Raw genomic sequence first — 16,517 nt, forward strand, 5'->3', positions numbered from 1 at the left:
CTAATGAAGAACACCAAAACAACAAGCAGGTCGATCCGGCTGCAAAGATAGAAGTGTCACAGGTAGACTTGAACTGGAAACACAAGGGAGAGTTGTTCCTAGCTCGATGGGCCCCTGATGCCTCAGGCCATCAGGGCAGAGATGCCACCTATAAGTGGGCACGAGACTGAGGGGTAGACCTAACCATGGACAGTATCTCCTAGGTGATCCATGATTGTGAGACATGCACTGCGATCAAGCAGGCCAAGCGGGTGAAGCCACTGTGGTATGGTGGGTGATGGCCCAAATACAAGAGAGGCCTGGCAGATTGATTACATCCCACTGCCCCAAACCCGCCAAGGCAAGCGCTATGTGCTCACAATGGTAGAAGCCACCACAGGATGGCTGGAGACCTACCCTGTGCCTCACGCTACTGCCCGGAACACCATCCTGGGCCTTGAAAAGCAAGTCCTTTGGAGGCGTGGCACCCCTGAGAGAATTGAATCTGACAATGGGACTCATTTTAAGAATAGCCTTATAAACACCTGGGCTAGGGAACACGGCATTGAGTGTGTGTACCATATCCCTTACCATGCACCAGCTGCAGGCAAAGTGGAACGGTGCAATGGATTGTTGAAAACCACCCTGAAGGCACTAGGTGGGGGAACTTTCAAAAATTGGGAACAGCATCTAGCAAAGGCCACCTGGTTAGTTAACACGCGAGGTTCCACCAATAGAGCTGGTCCAGCCCAATCTGAGTCCCTGCATACAGTAGATGGAGATAAGGTCCCAGTAGTGCATGTCAGAAGTCTGTTAGGAAAGACTGTGTGGATAAATTCTGCCTCGAGTATAGACAAACCCATCCGTGGGGTTGTCTTTGCTCAGGGACCTGGTTGCACATGGTGGGTAATGCAGAAAGATGGAACAACACGTTGTGTACCACAGGGAGATCTGATTATTGTATGGGAACCACCTGTAGTGTGAAATGCTTGTATACCCCTGCTTGCTGATTGTCACTGTCACTGCTCATATATGGCTGTGTATATATATATATATATATATATATATATATATATATATATGTATTAATGTGTGTGTAGAATTAGAATATCTTAGTTTGGGCATTGAGCCAACAATATGGGATAAGGGGTGGAATGTCTTGGGGTGACCTTATGATGTGTATCCCATATCGCTGCCTATGCCCAGAAATTAATTTTTGTGCCTTTCTATGCCTCTAAACTGAGCCTGAGAGGGGGAAGGAAAAAACTGAGCAAAACTTTCTCAAAGCAGTTTGCAGCTTGTTCAAAGTCACATAAAGATAGCAGATTTTTTTTTCCCCCAGCTGCGGCAGGGGAGCGAGGAAGCACCCGGCTTGCTGTTTTCCAGTCAGCTTTTTGGCCAGTTTTTCCAGTTTCTTGTTCTCCAGAGAGAGACTGCGAGTTGAACTTTTCCTTCTCTGGAATTTTGGATTTTCTCCCTTTTCTACTGGACTGCTTGATTGCTGTAACATCAGAGCACATCGGGAGGACTTTCCACCGGGCACAGAGGGCCTGGCCCCGGCCCAAGCCCCAGCTCCAAGGAGACCAAAGGGAGGACTTTAACGCTTTCCCAGGTTTTTCCTCTACAGCGAAAGATTTTACCATTTAACATTATTTTCCTTTCCCGTGTGTTTGTTAAATAAATAGTTTTATCTCCTTCACTTTCCTTCAAGGAAAATTTATTTTTTCCCGAACCTGGTGGGGGAGGGGTGGTTGTGCCTTCTCTCAGAGGATATATTTCTAAATTTGGCCAAACCGGAACAGGCATTTATCAAATGAACTTCTTGGGATCAGTTATTCATGGTATGTAAATAGAGTCCATTTATTCACTCCTATGGAAGATGTTATTTGCAGTTCAAAGTACACTTCCTGTGAAACATATTTTGGATTAATGAAGAATGGCAAAGACCTTGATGAATTTTTCCCAAGAAGTTTGTATAATCTGCATACAAATTACTTCAATTACAGAGTTTTCAGACATGGGCTGATTAATTTGGCTGCTTCAAGCATATCACTGGAACTGGAAGTAATTCGATTCCATGTGTGATACTTGCATCAATAAATATTTAGAAAGTACTCTGCACCTCCTGTGATATGTTAAGTTGCTTCATCCCCAAAATCATTCTGTCACAACAGCAACGAATATACTGTTGTATTTGGTTTATTCTGTTAATCCTCCACAAATTTTCTCTGAAAAGACTTTTGTTAGGTAGCTTGCATTTGGCTTGGTCATAATGGAAAAACACTGCCTCCTTCATAGGGAATAAGGATTTGCCAAAGAGTTTTCATAAATGCAACTTTTAAGGGGCTATTTGGAGTAGATTTGATGCCGTATCATATACAGATGCAAAGAAGTTCCAATTAAAAGGTTTTTGCAACAGCAAGCTGCAAAAGAAATAAGACTGCTACCCTCTATTAAATTCTTACTGATGACTCATGACTGACATTAAAAAAAACATCTGAAAGATCAGGACAACATATATTTTATATTCAGAGAGCTATCTATGTAATGCTCAGTACCTATTCAGATAGTACAGACTTTTCAGTGACATGAAGAAATAGCATCTTAACCTCCCATATTATATAGAAGAAGCACAAGTAATTTTATACTCAAAAGATACTGTTCAGCTTTCAAAGAGGCAGATTTTACAGTAACAAAAGTCTACTATAGTCACTAGAAATGTTTTGCTTTGTTAATTAACAAAGAAAATTAAATCAGATGAGAAGTCAAGAGCAAGGGGGTATTTTATGCCTAATGCATTAATAGGCATTTACTCATACGTTCTGTTAGTTAAAGAAACTCTTTAAAATGTATATTCCACTGAGAAGCTCATGGTTTAGATCATATTTCAACAGAAACATTTACTAGTAGAATTGTGAAAATAAAAGCAGCTCCTCAGTTTGGTACTTTTCAAGAAAAAAAAAAACGTGCTTTAAGAAATTATTTTAAAATAAATATTTTAAGATTTAATAGACTGAAGAGAGAAGCTTCATTAGTGCTTTCTGGTTTTAGGCATCTATTTTTAGCCACCTCAATCCCTCAAAGTTTATACCAATGTAAAACAAAAAAATTAAATTAAATTAAATTAAATTAAAAAACCAAACCAGCATTTTAGTTGCAACTACAAGCCAAGTATTTCTAGCACTCAGGACTCATGCCTTTTCTTCAGCATATTTTCTATTTCCCCAAAACATGCAAAACCCCAAAATGCTAGAGCCAAAGCCACAAGTACAGTTCTTACCTGTGTGCTTTCGGAGGTGCTCTTTAAAATGTCCAAAGTGATCAAACTGCTTATCACAGTATTGGCATATATGTATTTTCTTGCCAGGTCTTTGCTTCTTGCTAGCACCACCTTCATCAAGGTGGTGACAGGTGAGGTGTTGTTTTAAAGCACTCTCTCGTAGGTACCTTTTACTGCATATGTCACACTTGTAACTCTCAGCAGAGTGTGTTTTCATGTGTTCCTTAAAATGGTAAAACAATTTAAATGAACGGTTACATTTTTCACAGTGGAATAAATTCTTCACATGTGACAGCTGAAGTTCCACAATTTCAATATCTTCTACCTGTTTGCACGAGGGATCAGTTGCACTACCACCTTCTTGAATCTGGCATTTTGTCTCTCCTTGACGATACTTACTGGTGATATCTGCCAAAAGAGCCAAAGCAGATTCATCTGATGTACCTGTTGTATGTATGTACTTTATAGATTGCTCTGCAGAAGCTACTTCAAGTGTTTCAATGCTGTCATCTTCCACTTCAATCGTTCCTTCAGCAATCTCAACCTCAATTTCAACCGGCTCTGATTCTGCAGATGGCAGTGTTTCTGTGATAACATTAGATGTTTCAGCAATCTTCCTCTTTTTTGCTTTATTTTTACCTTGCCTTTGATTTGATTCTAAGGGTGATGAATTCTCTTTGTTCCTGCAAAAGATTTACATAAACATAGTAAAGATCCATAAGTACTTACATAACAATCCCTGCCTGATGCTGAGCTTCTGCATTAAATACTAGCTAGATGTTTCTCAAAGAAGCTGAATGATGAGTGACCACATAACCTGCACTCATTTCAGATGTTAATTTGTCCTTAATCTATACTCCTTAGAGCTGTAGAATAGCACAGTTAAAGCTGTGGAGCCTTTAACATACAGTTATTAAAGTGTTTTAAATAGCTCCACTTGAATGATACAAAGCACCTATCAAGAAGAAAGGCCAGTTAGTCTAATGACATAGGTTTATATAAGAAATGCAAAATTCTGTACTTTGGCCTGCCTACTCAGAAATAAGATTCAAGTTCTTCCTACACTATTCAACTCTCAAGCTCTGGAGTGCATGCAATTGCCTGCAGCACTTACAGCTTCTTATAAAACACTACAGCTGTGACTTCACACAATGATTACTATATCATCTCGTACTTCAGGAAAACACACAGCTAACAGTTGTAGTAAAAAAAAAGCCACTGGGATGTGAAAAGAGTATTTTAATTTAATTTATCTGGGCTTAAGCATGGCCCCCAGCTCTGTTCTTCTTTTCCTTGCACCATAAATACACAACCCCCTTCCTCCAAGATGTCAGAGATAGCATCCCATCTCAAACATGGACAGAGCTGACTGGGCCAATGCTTTCAAATCACACACTCATGATTATCCACAGCACTTACATGCTGGAGGTTTTACTACTGATTATCAGTTTTGAAAATGAGTGGCTATCTTCTCCTCAAATCAGACTGTAATCAGTAATTTGTACTTTTACCTTCCTTTGCAGCCTGATAAATCCTTTTATGTACCTACTCCCTATCACTTTCAGGTTTTCTAGTAATAGGGGTGATAAGGTTTTTCTCCAGTATTGGGATGTCATACAGCAGAGATGTGTGGCTAATAACCTAATGCAGGATACAGCTTATTAAACTGCACCTTACTATATTCAGACAGAGGAAGACACAGCAGCTAAACTTAAAGAGTTTCATCTAGGCCATATTTCTGATGCCTAGAAGGTGACAGTTACTTTGCACATTACTGCAAGGAGCTCCAGGACCACATACAAAAATAATAATCTGCTCAGCAAAGAGGAGACTACTGTCCTTGAGTACATTGTGTGGCTCAGGTGTGAAACTGAATGGGGATACACACATACAATACACTGTACTTGAAGGAATAACAGCTAGTTGTTTTCTTTCAAGTCTAGATTATGTGCTGTGCAACTCTGATGCATTACACAAATGGTTAGTTCTATAATAACCTCTACTTTAGCTGAAGTTTCTGATGTTTGCCGCTTTTAGTCAAAGCTCAGATACAGGCACTGTATTGCAATTCATCCCCTTCCTACTGTGAAGGAGAAAACTGAGACTGACAGTGGTACTCAAGTTTGTTTTCCTAACCAAAAACACCCAACCAAAAATCTATGAACAATGGAAATAATTCTAAGAATAAACTGGCTTGCACATGTGTGTGTTAAGCCAAACATTTATTTCCTTGTAACATGAGAATTACAGCATTTACTAGTGATGCATAACCAACAAACATTATACAATAGTGGGAATTAATTGCAGACTAGACAGTTTAGCTTGACGGACTGATCTGAATCCTGGTTAAACAGCTCTACCAGTGTACACAGACTCAAAATGATACCAATTAGAACATAGTTTTTCAATTTCAAGTGTCTTAATTTTTTTAAACAGACAGCAAAGGTCTGCTTTTCCCTAAATATAAAAAAAAAAAAGTTCTTTTGGTGATACCATGTTTAATTTCAATAATGTCAAAAAAGGGTATTGTTGGGTTGGAGAGTAGAACTAGAAAGGCACAATCCTATCTTTTCTATTAAAAAACCCCCAACATAGTTATTCAGCTCTGCTACCAATCAACAGAATAACTTGATTCCAAAAAACAAAAAAACCACTGATGTTGAAAACCAAGTTTCCAGGGTACCATGTCAATGGAAGTTTTATAATTTGTTTGGCTACTAGAGGAACTCAGTGTCAATGCCACTCAGCTTAGTGTGTCTATGTGGAGATAAAGAAAAAACAACAGTCTTTCCTTAGCCTGAACACAAAGACCTTTCAGCATGTCTAGAAGAGAAAGCAAGGATAACGGTAATGCTCAGAGGTATTTATTGCCCCTCCCCCTGCTTCATGACAGAAGAACAGTATAGCATACAGAAGAAATGAGAACATGACAGCACTTCGTGAAAGAGAAAGAAGGGGAAGAAAAATAGCATGATGGGAATGGCACCTGCTTTTCTCAGGTTGGAATTTGGTAATGGATTACAGTTCTTTGTACTGGATAAAAGGTGCTACAGCAACATTTGATTAAGTACTGATCCCATATAAAACCAATTATAACAACTATGTTTGTTCAAGAAGTTTGAGAGACTAAATTTGCAACAAGAAGCTTTAAAATCACTGCCTATTCTCTTGAAAGCAGAAAGCTGCATGAAATCAAAAGAGCAGTGCAAACTTGTTAATGTGGTCTAATTACCTGAGAGATATCATCACTGTACAGCCAGCTGTCAATCAGGTGCAGGCAGTCAGTACAGAGTCCTGATATTAGTTATCACAAAGTCACAGCCCTACAATGTCTGCAACATTTACCAGCCATGTCACTTGTCATCGAGTTCTAGCCCAAAGAATGTGACATTCATTTTTTTAGCCTGTATAATTCTGACCCATATCTTATAGTAGAAGAGTATATGATACCACATGAGTTTAGAAGGTTTCAGGATAAAGAAGAGCACTGCAAAATACTGGCAGCTCTCATACAAGGATTCTTAAGACTCTACATTTCAGTGTTGGGAAGAAAAAAAGACTTATGTGTTTACCTGATTTCAAGTGCTTTGATCGCTTCTAACATCTGTAGATACTCAGCTGCTTTCCAAACATCATTTGCTTCTTCCTCACCTTGGACCATTAGTTTTGCTGTATAGGTGAACTCAATTAGGTGACGAAATGCCATGTTACTTACACCTGTTTACAAGCAAGAAAAACAGCTTCTTTTAACAATTCCTCAGTCTTTCACACTTGCCTGCTCACAGTACTCCAATAGCCAGTTTCAAGAAGATGCCACCCTTGAAAGGCTCACATTGGAGTAAAAAGTCTATAGAAACAGGTGAATATGGGACAACTACAGTCATTCCATGACAAAGATAAAAAGAAGGATAAGATGAACAAAAAGCTACTTGTATAAAATTAAAAAGTTCAAATTTAAACATAAAAATATGATCTCTCTCTTTCAAGAGATCTCTGAGCAGCAAGTTACCAGAAGCTGAATTGCTCCAGGAAATTTCTTCTTACCTACCAGGCAGGTATTGCTCCACATCTATCCTGTTCTTGCACCCCAGCCAAGGTATCTTTTTATTTTTAATTTTTCTTCAGGGGAAGTTCTTTTCCAGTGGCAATAGCTACCTGTACTGGTTTTGGTTGGGACAGAGTTAAATTTCTTCATAGTAGCTAGCATGGGGCTATGTTTTGGATCTGTGCTCAATCATAGAATGGCTTGGGTTGGAAGGGACTTTAAAGATCATCTAGTTTCAACCCCCTGCCATGGGCAGGGACACCTTCCACTAGACCAGGTTGCTCAAAGCCCCATCCAACCTGGCCTTGAACACTTCCAGGGATGAAGAGTCTACAACTTCTCTGGGCAACCTGTGCCAGGGCATCATTACCCTCACAGTAAAGAATTTTTTCCTAATATCTAATCTAAACCTACTGTCTGTCAGTGTGAAGCCATTCCCCCTTGTCTTGTCACTCCAGACCTTTGTAAATAGTCTCTCTCCATCTTTCCCGTAGACTCCCTTCAGGTACTGGAAGGCCCCAATTAGGTCACCCTGAAGCTTCTCTTCTCCAGGCTGAACAATCCCAATTCTCCCAGCCTTTCCTCATAGCAGAGGTGCTCCAGCCCTCTGATCATCCTGGTGGCCTCCTCTGGACTTGCTCCAACAGGTCGATGTCCTTCCTGTGCTGAAACAGTGTTGATAACACACTGATGTTCCAGTTACTGCTGAGCAGCACTTACACAGAGCCAAGGCCTTTTCTGCTTCTCACACTGCCCTGACAGCAAGTGGGCTGAGGGTGTGTGGGCGGTTGGTAGGAGACACAGCCAGGACAGGTGACTCCAACTGACCAAAGGGATATTCCAGACCATATGACATCATGCTCAGTATATAGTGTGTGTGGGAGGCAGGTGGAGGGGCCACTGTTAGGGGATTGGTTGGGCATTGGTCAGTTGGTGGCAAGCAACTGTTTTAATTTGCATCACTTGTCTTCCTTGGTTTTTTCCTCTTTCTTTTCTCTTTTACTTATAATTTTTACAAAATTACAATTTCTTTTTAATTATTAAACTGGTTTTATCTCAGTCCGTGAGGTCCTTTCTCACTTTTACCCTTCTGATTCTCCCCCCCCCATCCCACTGGTGGAAAATGAGCCAGCCTGGCTCTGTGGTGCTTGGTTGCCAGTCAGGGTTAAACCACAACATTACCTCACAACTCAAGAGCTGATATCTAGAAAGCTAATCAATATGATCAAGCATGCATTTAAGCCCATACCAGGGATACTACATTCATTTTGAGCATGGGCACACAACTCTGAAGGTTTTAATTTGCATGAATCAGACTACCTTCAATCTCCACCAAGGGCTCCTGAGTGAAATCTTGGAAGAATTTGTAGAAGAACTGGCTACAGGCAGCAAGAACAGCCTTATGAGCTTTGAAATGGTGACCTACAAAGAGAGACAAAAAGTTTGATTTAGGATAACACCTTCTTTACTCATGGTGCAGAATAAGTGCAGATGCAGAGAAGAGAACAGCTGCAGAATCATCCAGTCTACAAATCTATTCCAGCAGCACATAGTCACTTAGCATGTCTCCTTGTAACATGGGATACCACTGCAGCTAGCCTGTCCTATCTTATGCAGATCCTTGCTGACATCATTGACCTTGTTGAAGCTCTGCAATTCAGTCAGCTGAATGACTCACTCAAGAGTGTTTCTCTCTTCAAATATTTAAGTTGTGGGAAATTCCTGTTCAAACTTTTTCCTGTGTGTCTTGGGCTCAGATCTCAGATTTTATCCAAGCTCTCCTTGGTTTTTGCTGCTCTTACATATGGATGTATTCAATCATCACTTCTGCCAGCATAAAGATCCCTGCAGAACAAAAGTGGTTTAGCTCTGTTCTTCCTGTTTTCCAGACTGTGTATTCTCCATCACTGTGTTGCCTTCTCCCTGGTGCAGGCATGAACACCCAGAAGGCTCCGTGGAACACAGGTAAGAGAACCAACACGTATTAGAACTACACAGCTGCACAAGAAAAGTTTTGAGCTCAACACGTGGCTGTGGTAATACTAGAGCAGGAACAAACATTCAGGATAAGTTTTGTACAAGCATCAGTAAAACTACGGTGATTCCAAAGAATAATTTTTTTCTTCATTTGCTTACTTTTTTCTAATCCAGGCTCTGTAGGTACGTTTTCTTTCAAGTGAATTCTTGCTATCTTTTTAAGGATCCTTTAGCTAGGTCTGTCCTAGTGGACACTGCCTATCTTCATTGAAGTGCTCATCCATTCTAAGACATGTTTGGGATAAGAAGCTATCTTAGGTGACCTATCAGACACCACCTTTTCTAATGAGATAATAAGCATTTGCATGTCCATCTTCCTTTTAAACTAATACTTATGTCTTTAGAACACGTAGAAAAAGATAAGTGAGTTGTTCTACACTATTTTAATTATAGACTAAAATAGTAGGCAGATACCCAAGAAGCAAGAAGGCGACCTTATTTCAAGCTGGTTTTTCTTTTTTTTTTTTTTAAATAATCAACCAATATTTGTACAAGTTCAGCTCCTTGTTTGGAAGGAGCTCCCTACTCTCCCCCTCTACTCTGCTCTCATGAAACCCCACCTGGAGCACTGCATCCAGGTCTGGAGTCCTCAGCACAAGAATAATGTGGACTTGTTATAGCAGGTCCAGAGGAGGCCACAAAGATGCTCACAGGGCTGAAACACCTCTCCTATGAAGACAGGCAGAGAGAGTTGGAGCTGTTCAGCCTGGAGAAGAAAAGGCTCTGAGGAGACCTTAGAGCACCTTCCAGTGCTTAAAGGGGGCTTATAAAAAAAGAGACTGACTTTTTACATGAACAGATAGTGATAGGACAAATGGGAATGGTTTTAATACTAATGGTTTTAATGGTTTAGGAATAAATTCTTCCCTGTAAGGGCGGTGAGGCCCTGGCACAGGCTGCCCAGAGAACCTGTGGCTGCCCCATCCCTGGAAGTGTTCAAGGCCAGGTTGGATGGGGCTTTGAGCAACCTGGTCTAGTGGAAGGTGTCCCTGCCCATGGCAGGGGGTTAGAACCAGATGAGCTTTAAGGTCCCTTTCAATCCAGGCCATTCTGGGATTCTATAAAAAGCAGAAGCAAAATTATTAATCTCTGCTGGAGACTCTGTTCAGCCCAAGATTAATAACTGAAACTCTGCAAGCAACTCACACACCAATACAGAGCCAAGAATGTTCGCAGCGCAGTTTGACAGTTGACCTGTGACAAACCCAACAGCTTCCCAGCATAGCTTTCAGAATTCTCTGGATACCAACTGGTTCTCAGGTGTATACATACCATCAACAATCAGCGTGATATCTGTAAACTGGTCCTGTTCACGTTGTTCATTCAGTCTATCCAAAATAACTTTATAGTGTTCAGGGAATTCCTGGATACATTCCATAATTTCTTCGGCTTCCATGGCAAAAGGATTAGTCTGCAAAAGATGTGGTAGGACAGTAAGAATACTGTGCCACTTAGAAAGTACTATGCACAGTCAGCTTATTATACAAACATGAACTAACTAGCACTTTTTAGAGACTACAAAACCAATGGAAACACCATACTGTCTTGGTAACAGGTTTATCTGATTTTAGTTGTCAGGTAGGAAACATGAGGGTTAATGAAGTATGGCCTTATTTATACACATGAAGAAACAGTCAAAGTTGGTAAATGCATTTCTTTATTCTACAAATTCAGCAGGGACCCACCTCCCTTGAAGCAAATACTGCAGGGGTGTAACATCTCCACAGCTAACTATTCTCCATCTCGGCAACATAATGTCAGAATCTTTATAGTTACTTCTTGCAATTCTACCAATTCTCTTTGTGAAAGAATGGTTCTAAAACTTTTCATACTTAAGTCACATTTTGTATCTAGTAAACACAAGATGTTTACTTCCTTTAAATAAGGATGTAATAAAAGCACTTTTCAGCTTCTGGGTACACAGGAGTTGCCAGGGATTTAATGTGTTGTCACACCCAGGAGCAAAGAGCTTCTTATTCACCCAGGCTTCTTACACTTCTCCCCCTACAAGGTGAAATATTCTTTGCCAACTTTTAAAAGAGACATGTAGGCTTGTAATCTCATGACTCTTCCTCCCTTACTTATACAACAAACATAGCTGGAGGTAGGAGTTGCAGAGATCCTCAAACTTGAAAAAGTTTAGCAGAAGCCTGAGCCTGTGGATGAGACATGAATGGTGTACTGCTGATGCAAAAGAATCTCTGGAGAGAGTTCAAATGCTTCAATGAAAGCATTTCACAAATTAACTCTGGGCAAAATTACTTCAGATCTGTGCAGCAGCACTCATCTTCAACTTCTACATTCACATGGCTCACACTGAGAATGCCACAGAAAAAGCAAAGATTTCAAAGTCACATTAATGCAGAAACTTTGTTTCTTGTCATAGTCTAACTCACTTTGAAGAGCATATGGTTTCTGAGAGATGGTCATTAGGCTTGAATGAGTTTTATAGTGAAGGGTATGTCTCAAATTCCTTTATTTTTGTACTTAGTATGGACAAAAGGAAGAAAGTTAGGAGAGCATCTAGTAATAAGCCAAACATTGAATATAGAGATGGAAAATTAAGGTGTGGCAAAGAAGTTTTCTTTAGAGTGCTAGAAGAAACTAGATAGCAGGTGTTCCCTAACTTGTGCAGATTTTTTGTATGTGATTTGAATTGAAAAGTCCTGAGCTGATGCCACCATGGTTGCTAACACCCCTGTGCAGCTGTGTAAATTCTACCTTGCTTCCAACAAACACATACTGAAGAAGAATTACCTGGTTATGATAAAAGCAAAGTTATTCTCTTATGACTAACAGACATCAAGTAAAGGAAATTGTGGAATTCCTATTATTACCACAAAACACACTCTTGCATCTCAGAAAAACTGTCCCACAGAGAAATCATTTTGCCAAGAGATGGAAAAGAGCAGAAGCAACTGCTTATGGAAGTCTAGTTCTATCTGCTATCACTGCTTTGCCAAGCAGATGTTGAAATACATATCAGGATCTTGTGAGGGCAAGAGAAAGTGAGGTTGAAGGAAAAGAATGCTGCTGCCTTCACCTCATCTATGATGGGTCTAAGACAGATGATCAGCATCTTTCTTCCATCCATCATTCTATGAAGTTTTATGTAGAAAGTTGTCAGCCATTTACTTCACTGTTTAATTTTTCTTGCCCATTTTTGGCACATTGTACATTGATAGATGACTTGCAGTTAAAAGTGTAATTCCCTAAAAGTTAAACCAAACAAAATTTCAACCTCAAATCTCATTATTTCCACCTATCCAGAATTTACTTCCAAATTGTGTTTATAGGGAGATCTTACACCCCCCAAAATAACAGAGCAAGCCCCCCAATCGAAGAAATTTTAAAAAGTTTCAGTCTCTCAGAACACTAAAAATCACAAATAAAAAACCAACTTATGATAGATAATTTATTGTCCTGAATTAACACAAGACTAGTAAAAAAAAAGTGAATTTATCACCCATCTAAATACAGTTGCACCATTCATTGAACCTTCTAATTTTAAACTCAGTGATATTGCAGAAGAAAGCCCAACAGAACAGCATATGTTCAATGAGAGCATGACTACTTTGGAGCAAGAAGCGAAATGCAGTCCTCAGAGAAAAACCAAGATGCCAAGGAAGGCAGACAGAAGTGATCCAAGTTGACACTTACATGCAGACTCATTCATGAGTGATGAAAACTGGATTAATTCAGATATTTACCTGGATTTTTCAGTAGACCCAGTTGACTACTGACTTAACCTTATTAACTTCTGACACTAGACACATCTCACACAATATACACACAATTAGCAAATTTGTTCTTATAAATCTACCTCAGTGAAGCCATCTTATTACTTCCACACTCCTGGACTTCAACAGGAACTCCTCTTATTTCAGGCACAAGATATTTTTTTTCTTTGTCTATATGTATTGTACACAAATGCAGGCAGGCAAAGCAGACAACACAGAACAGCAGACTGAGCACTGGCCAAACCACTGCCATCTCATTGTAGCCACATCAGGAAAGGCGAATGAGGGGTGTTTGGTGGGTAACAGCAGTAGTTGCTTCAAAATAACACAGACATGAGAACTTCTTGTGCACTTTTCTATTTATTTTTCTTCAAAGATAGCAACCACAGAGAAAGGACACGAGCCAGCCCCTCCGTTCCCTCTCAATCACATACGAGGCCTCACTATCGCTAAGACAGAGGCGACCAAGGCACCCACGCCCTGACAAGCAGGGCAGGGCACACATTAGGTGTCGCACTTCCAAGGGGCAGGAGAGGCCTCACGTTGTCCATAGCGGCTGAGAGGCGGAACTGCGACCCGCCACCAAAACCCCTTGTAGTTCCCGCCGGCTCGAGTCTGCGCGGAGCTCTCGAAAGCCAGGCCAAGGCCCAGCCCTGTCAAAGCCCCTCACAGCCCCGCGGACAGTCGCAGTCCCACCGGCGGGCGCTGACAGTAGTCTGCGCGAACCCCGCCAATCGTAAGGCGGCAGCAGAGCCCGCCTCAGGTGGAGAAACAAATGTGCGCCCGCCGAGTCTCAGAAGTGGCAGAAGGCCTAGTCAGCGCTAAGTGCCTGCCGGACACGGGCATTCCGAGAGAGGTGTGCGCAACCGCCGGCAGGCACGAGTATCCCATGAGGACACCCCTGAGGAGGGAACCCGACCAGTGCCGGCCCAAACCATGCGTTTAGCAACACCGCCACCTCATTAGTCGTTATTGCGTCATCAAAGGGCGCATTAAGTCGATTCCTTTTCAATTCCCGAGCGGGTCACACTGGAGGCAGTTCTACTGGGTAACTCACCGTAAGGAGCCACTCACCGTAAGGAGCCACTCACCCTGCCGCGCTTGCTCTGCCGTTACCGCTTCCTGCTCCCCTGCACGTTGAAAAGCGGGGCAGGCGCCGGCCAATCGCTACTCGCATTCCCGGCCTGCACAGCGTGCGGAAGTGACGATAGGGTTACCTTTCACACGACAGGGTGCGCAGGTAGTGAGGGGCGGGGTTCGACTGCTCGGAGCATTCTGAGAGTTTGTCTGGGATGCGTGCGTGTGTCAGCACCGTATGGCTGCGGGTGGAGAGCGGCCGTTGGGGGTGGGTGGCGCCGCCGTGAAGCGCCGCAGCCGGGTTGGGCTTGGGAACGGCAGGGGGAGGGGGCAGGGGGGCTACTTCCCCTAGGATTGACCCGCCTCCGCGTCGCTAGCTCTCTCCGCAGGGGAGCAGATAGTGCCCACGCGGGGTGGGGCAGCCGTGGGAACCTGCGGCTCCGACGGTTATTTCGTGCAGTCCCAGTCCTGAGCTGTGGCGGGAGTCCTAGCGCCGGTGGGTGGCCATTGCGCCTGGCAGGACGGTTGGCTTGTGGGAGTGGCTTCGACTGTTCCACCCCTGGGAGGAACACGGGTGCTTTCTGAACGTGAAAGAAAAATGCAATTTAATTCATCATTAGGATAAGATTAAGCACCGTCGTTTTTTTCCCCAGACTTAAAAGTCTCTACGTTTGCCAGTTTCATAAATGAACCAACAAGTACGTGCAAATTACTTGTAACCAAGTGTTGGCAATAATTGACTGCCTTTACTGTGTTATGGAAATTATATATGCTAACCGCCATAATAGGGTTCAATTCTAGGTTTCTGCTGAATCAATAAGTCGAAAGGAGCTTCTTCTATGTAGTCCTTTTTATTAATAGCACTATAGCTTAAGCTGGATGTGTCTGAAGAGGGACCTCGAACAAAAAAAATCACTGGGCAATTATACCCTTATAATCTCAATTCCCCACCCCTCATGCTGTTGCCCACCGACCACAAACACAAACCAACAGAGAGTCAGTTTATGCGGTGCTTTATTCAGGGCCCGGGGACCTGGGGACTGGTGTCCCAAATCAGGCTTCCCAAAGACCTATCGTTTCACTCAGCTCTTTATACAGTTTCAAACATTGGCACACATACAAAACATTAACAATTGATAATCATACCCCAAGCCGTATATCTTCATGGTTGTCTAGTCTTAGATAATGCTCAATCGAACTCCCACCACTGAAATCCCCCTTGCATGCAACATATATCGACCCAGAACTATTTACTTTTAGACATGTTCTCTATGCCCAGCTAATTCACTACTCCTAACTTCCCCACCCAGCACATTCCATTCCTGTTTCCCAAGAGAACTATTTCTACACCTGAGGCCTTACAGCCTAGCAGAGCCTTAGCCTTACTACTTCTAAAATCCAATATCCTATCCTTTTTGTAACAAGTCCCCCCTTTTGAGCATCCTTCGAGCTTCTTCTGGGTTCGCAAGGATGCTCAACAATTCATGTTGCCTTTTCGCGATAAGCAGGAGGTGGAGTGGCTGGTTCTGCCAGAACTTCTCTTCGCATTATCGCCTTCATTATTCGCCGAGAGTGTTGACCTTCCTTGACAATCATTCCTAAAAGACACTTATATACTATTAAGGCAACTAAAATGATTATAACAATCATGATTCCATACTGTACAATTGAGGATATCCATCCGGACATCCGAATTCCCAGGGAGCTGAACAGTTCTCCAACTCAATTATGTTCTGCCTCTTTCTGAATATTATTCACCTTTCCTTCAATCTGTTCTAATTGACTTATATCCTTTTCTACTTCCTGTGTAACATTCGGGATGTGAATGCAGCAATGATCATCTCTACCATGCAGATATCCACATATGCCATGCTCCTTCAACAATATCATATCTAAAGCCATCCGATTTTGAATTGTCATCCTAGACGAAGCTTGTAACTGCAGATTTAAGTCCTTGAATCCCTTCTTGGTCACAGCCGCCAACCTTTCTGTTTGCCCCAACAATTTGTACAACATTTCCCTGTTTCGATATGATGATATTGGTGCAAAGAGAGATTCTAATACCCACCCAAATTTAACTCCTGAAGAAGGTCCATGCCAATCTTCCCCTTCTTCTAACCCTATGTCTCCAATTTCCTGACTTATATCTCGCTTATGTCTCATTTGTATTTCTGAGGCCGTCAATTTTGTCGATTTCCAAAAAGGACAAAGAGTTGGAACTCCTAAAGTAATTTGTGTAGTTGGACCATCTACCGGCATATGAGTGGTCCAGTGTCCGTGACCCATTACCCAAACTAAATTTCCTGGAGCTCGGATTGATGTAGTTTTACAGTTTAACTCTCCTTCTGTATTTTTGTCT

The 16,517-nt window shown here is 41.8% G+C and overlaps 1 protein-coding gene across 7 annotated transcripts in view; it reads right to left on the reverse strand.

The window, feature by feature from the left end:
- LOC138102760 (zinc finger protein 131-like) overlaps window positions 1-14,299 on the reverse strand; it is a 33,177-nt gene extending 18,878 nt beyond the window's left edge. For 2 of the 7 annotated variants that reach the window (XM_069000510.1, XM_069000502.1), the window contains exons 1-5: window positions 14,156-14,299; window positions 10,614-10,752; window positions 8,625-8,726; window positions 6,832-6,976; window positions 3,260-3,942 (exon numbers count right to left, since the gene is read on the reverse strand). In XM_069000510.1, the coding sequence (XP_068856611.1) occupies window positions 3,260-3,942; window positions 6,832-6,976; window positions 8,625-8,726; window positions 10,614-10,737 (1,054 nt within the window). In that variant the 5' untranslated portion in view covers window positions 10,738-10,752; window positions 14,156-14,299. Of the gene's footprint in view, window positions 1-3,259; window positions 3,943-6,831; window positions 6,977-7,764; window positions 7,843-8,624; window positions 8,727-10,613; window positions 10,753-14,155 lie in introns of those variants that run through there. The other 5 variants (XM_069000508.1, XM_069000506.1, XM_069000505.1 and 2 more) reach the window with 5 other exon arrangements.
- Window positions 14,300-16,517: the final 2,218 nt, after the last annotated feature.

Source organism: Aphelocoma coerulescens (genome assembly GCF_041296385.1).
Source record: "Aphelocoma coerulescens isolate FSJ_1873_10779 chromosome W unlocalized genomic scaffold, UR_Acoe_1.0 ChrW_unloc_scaf_1, whole genome shotgun sequence".
Lineage (NCBI taxonomy): Eukaryota > Metazoa > Chordata > Aves > Passeriformes > Corvidae > Aphelocoma > Aphelocoma coerulescens.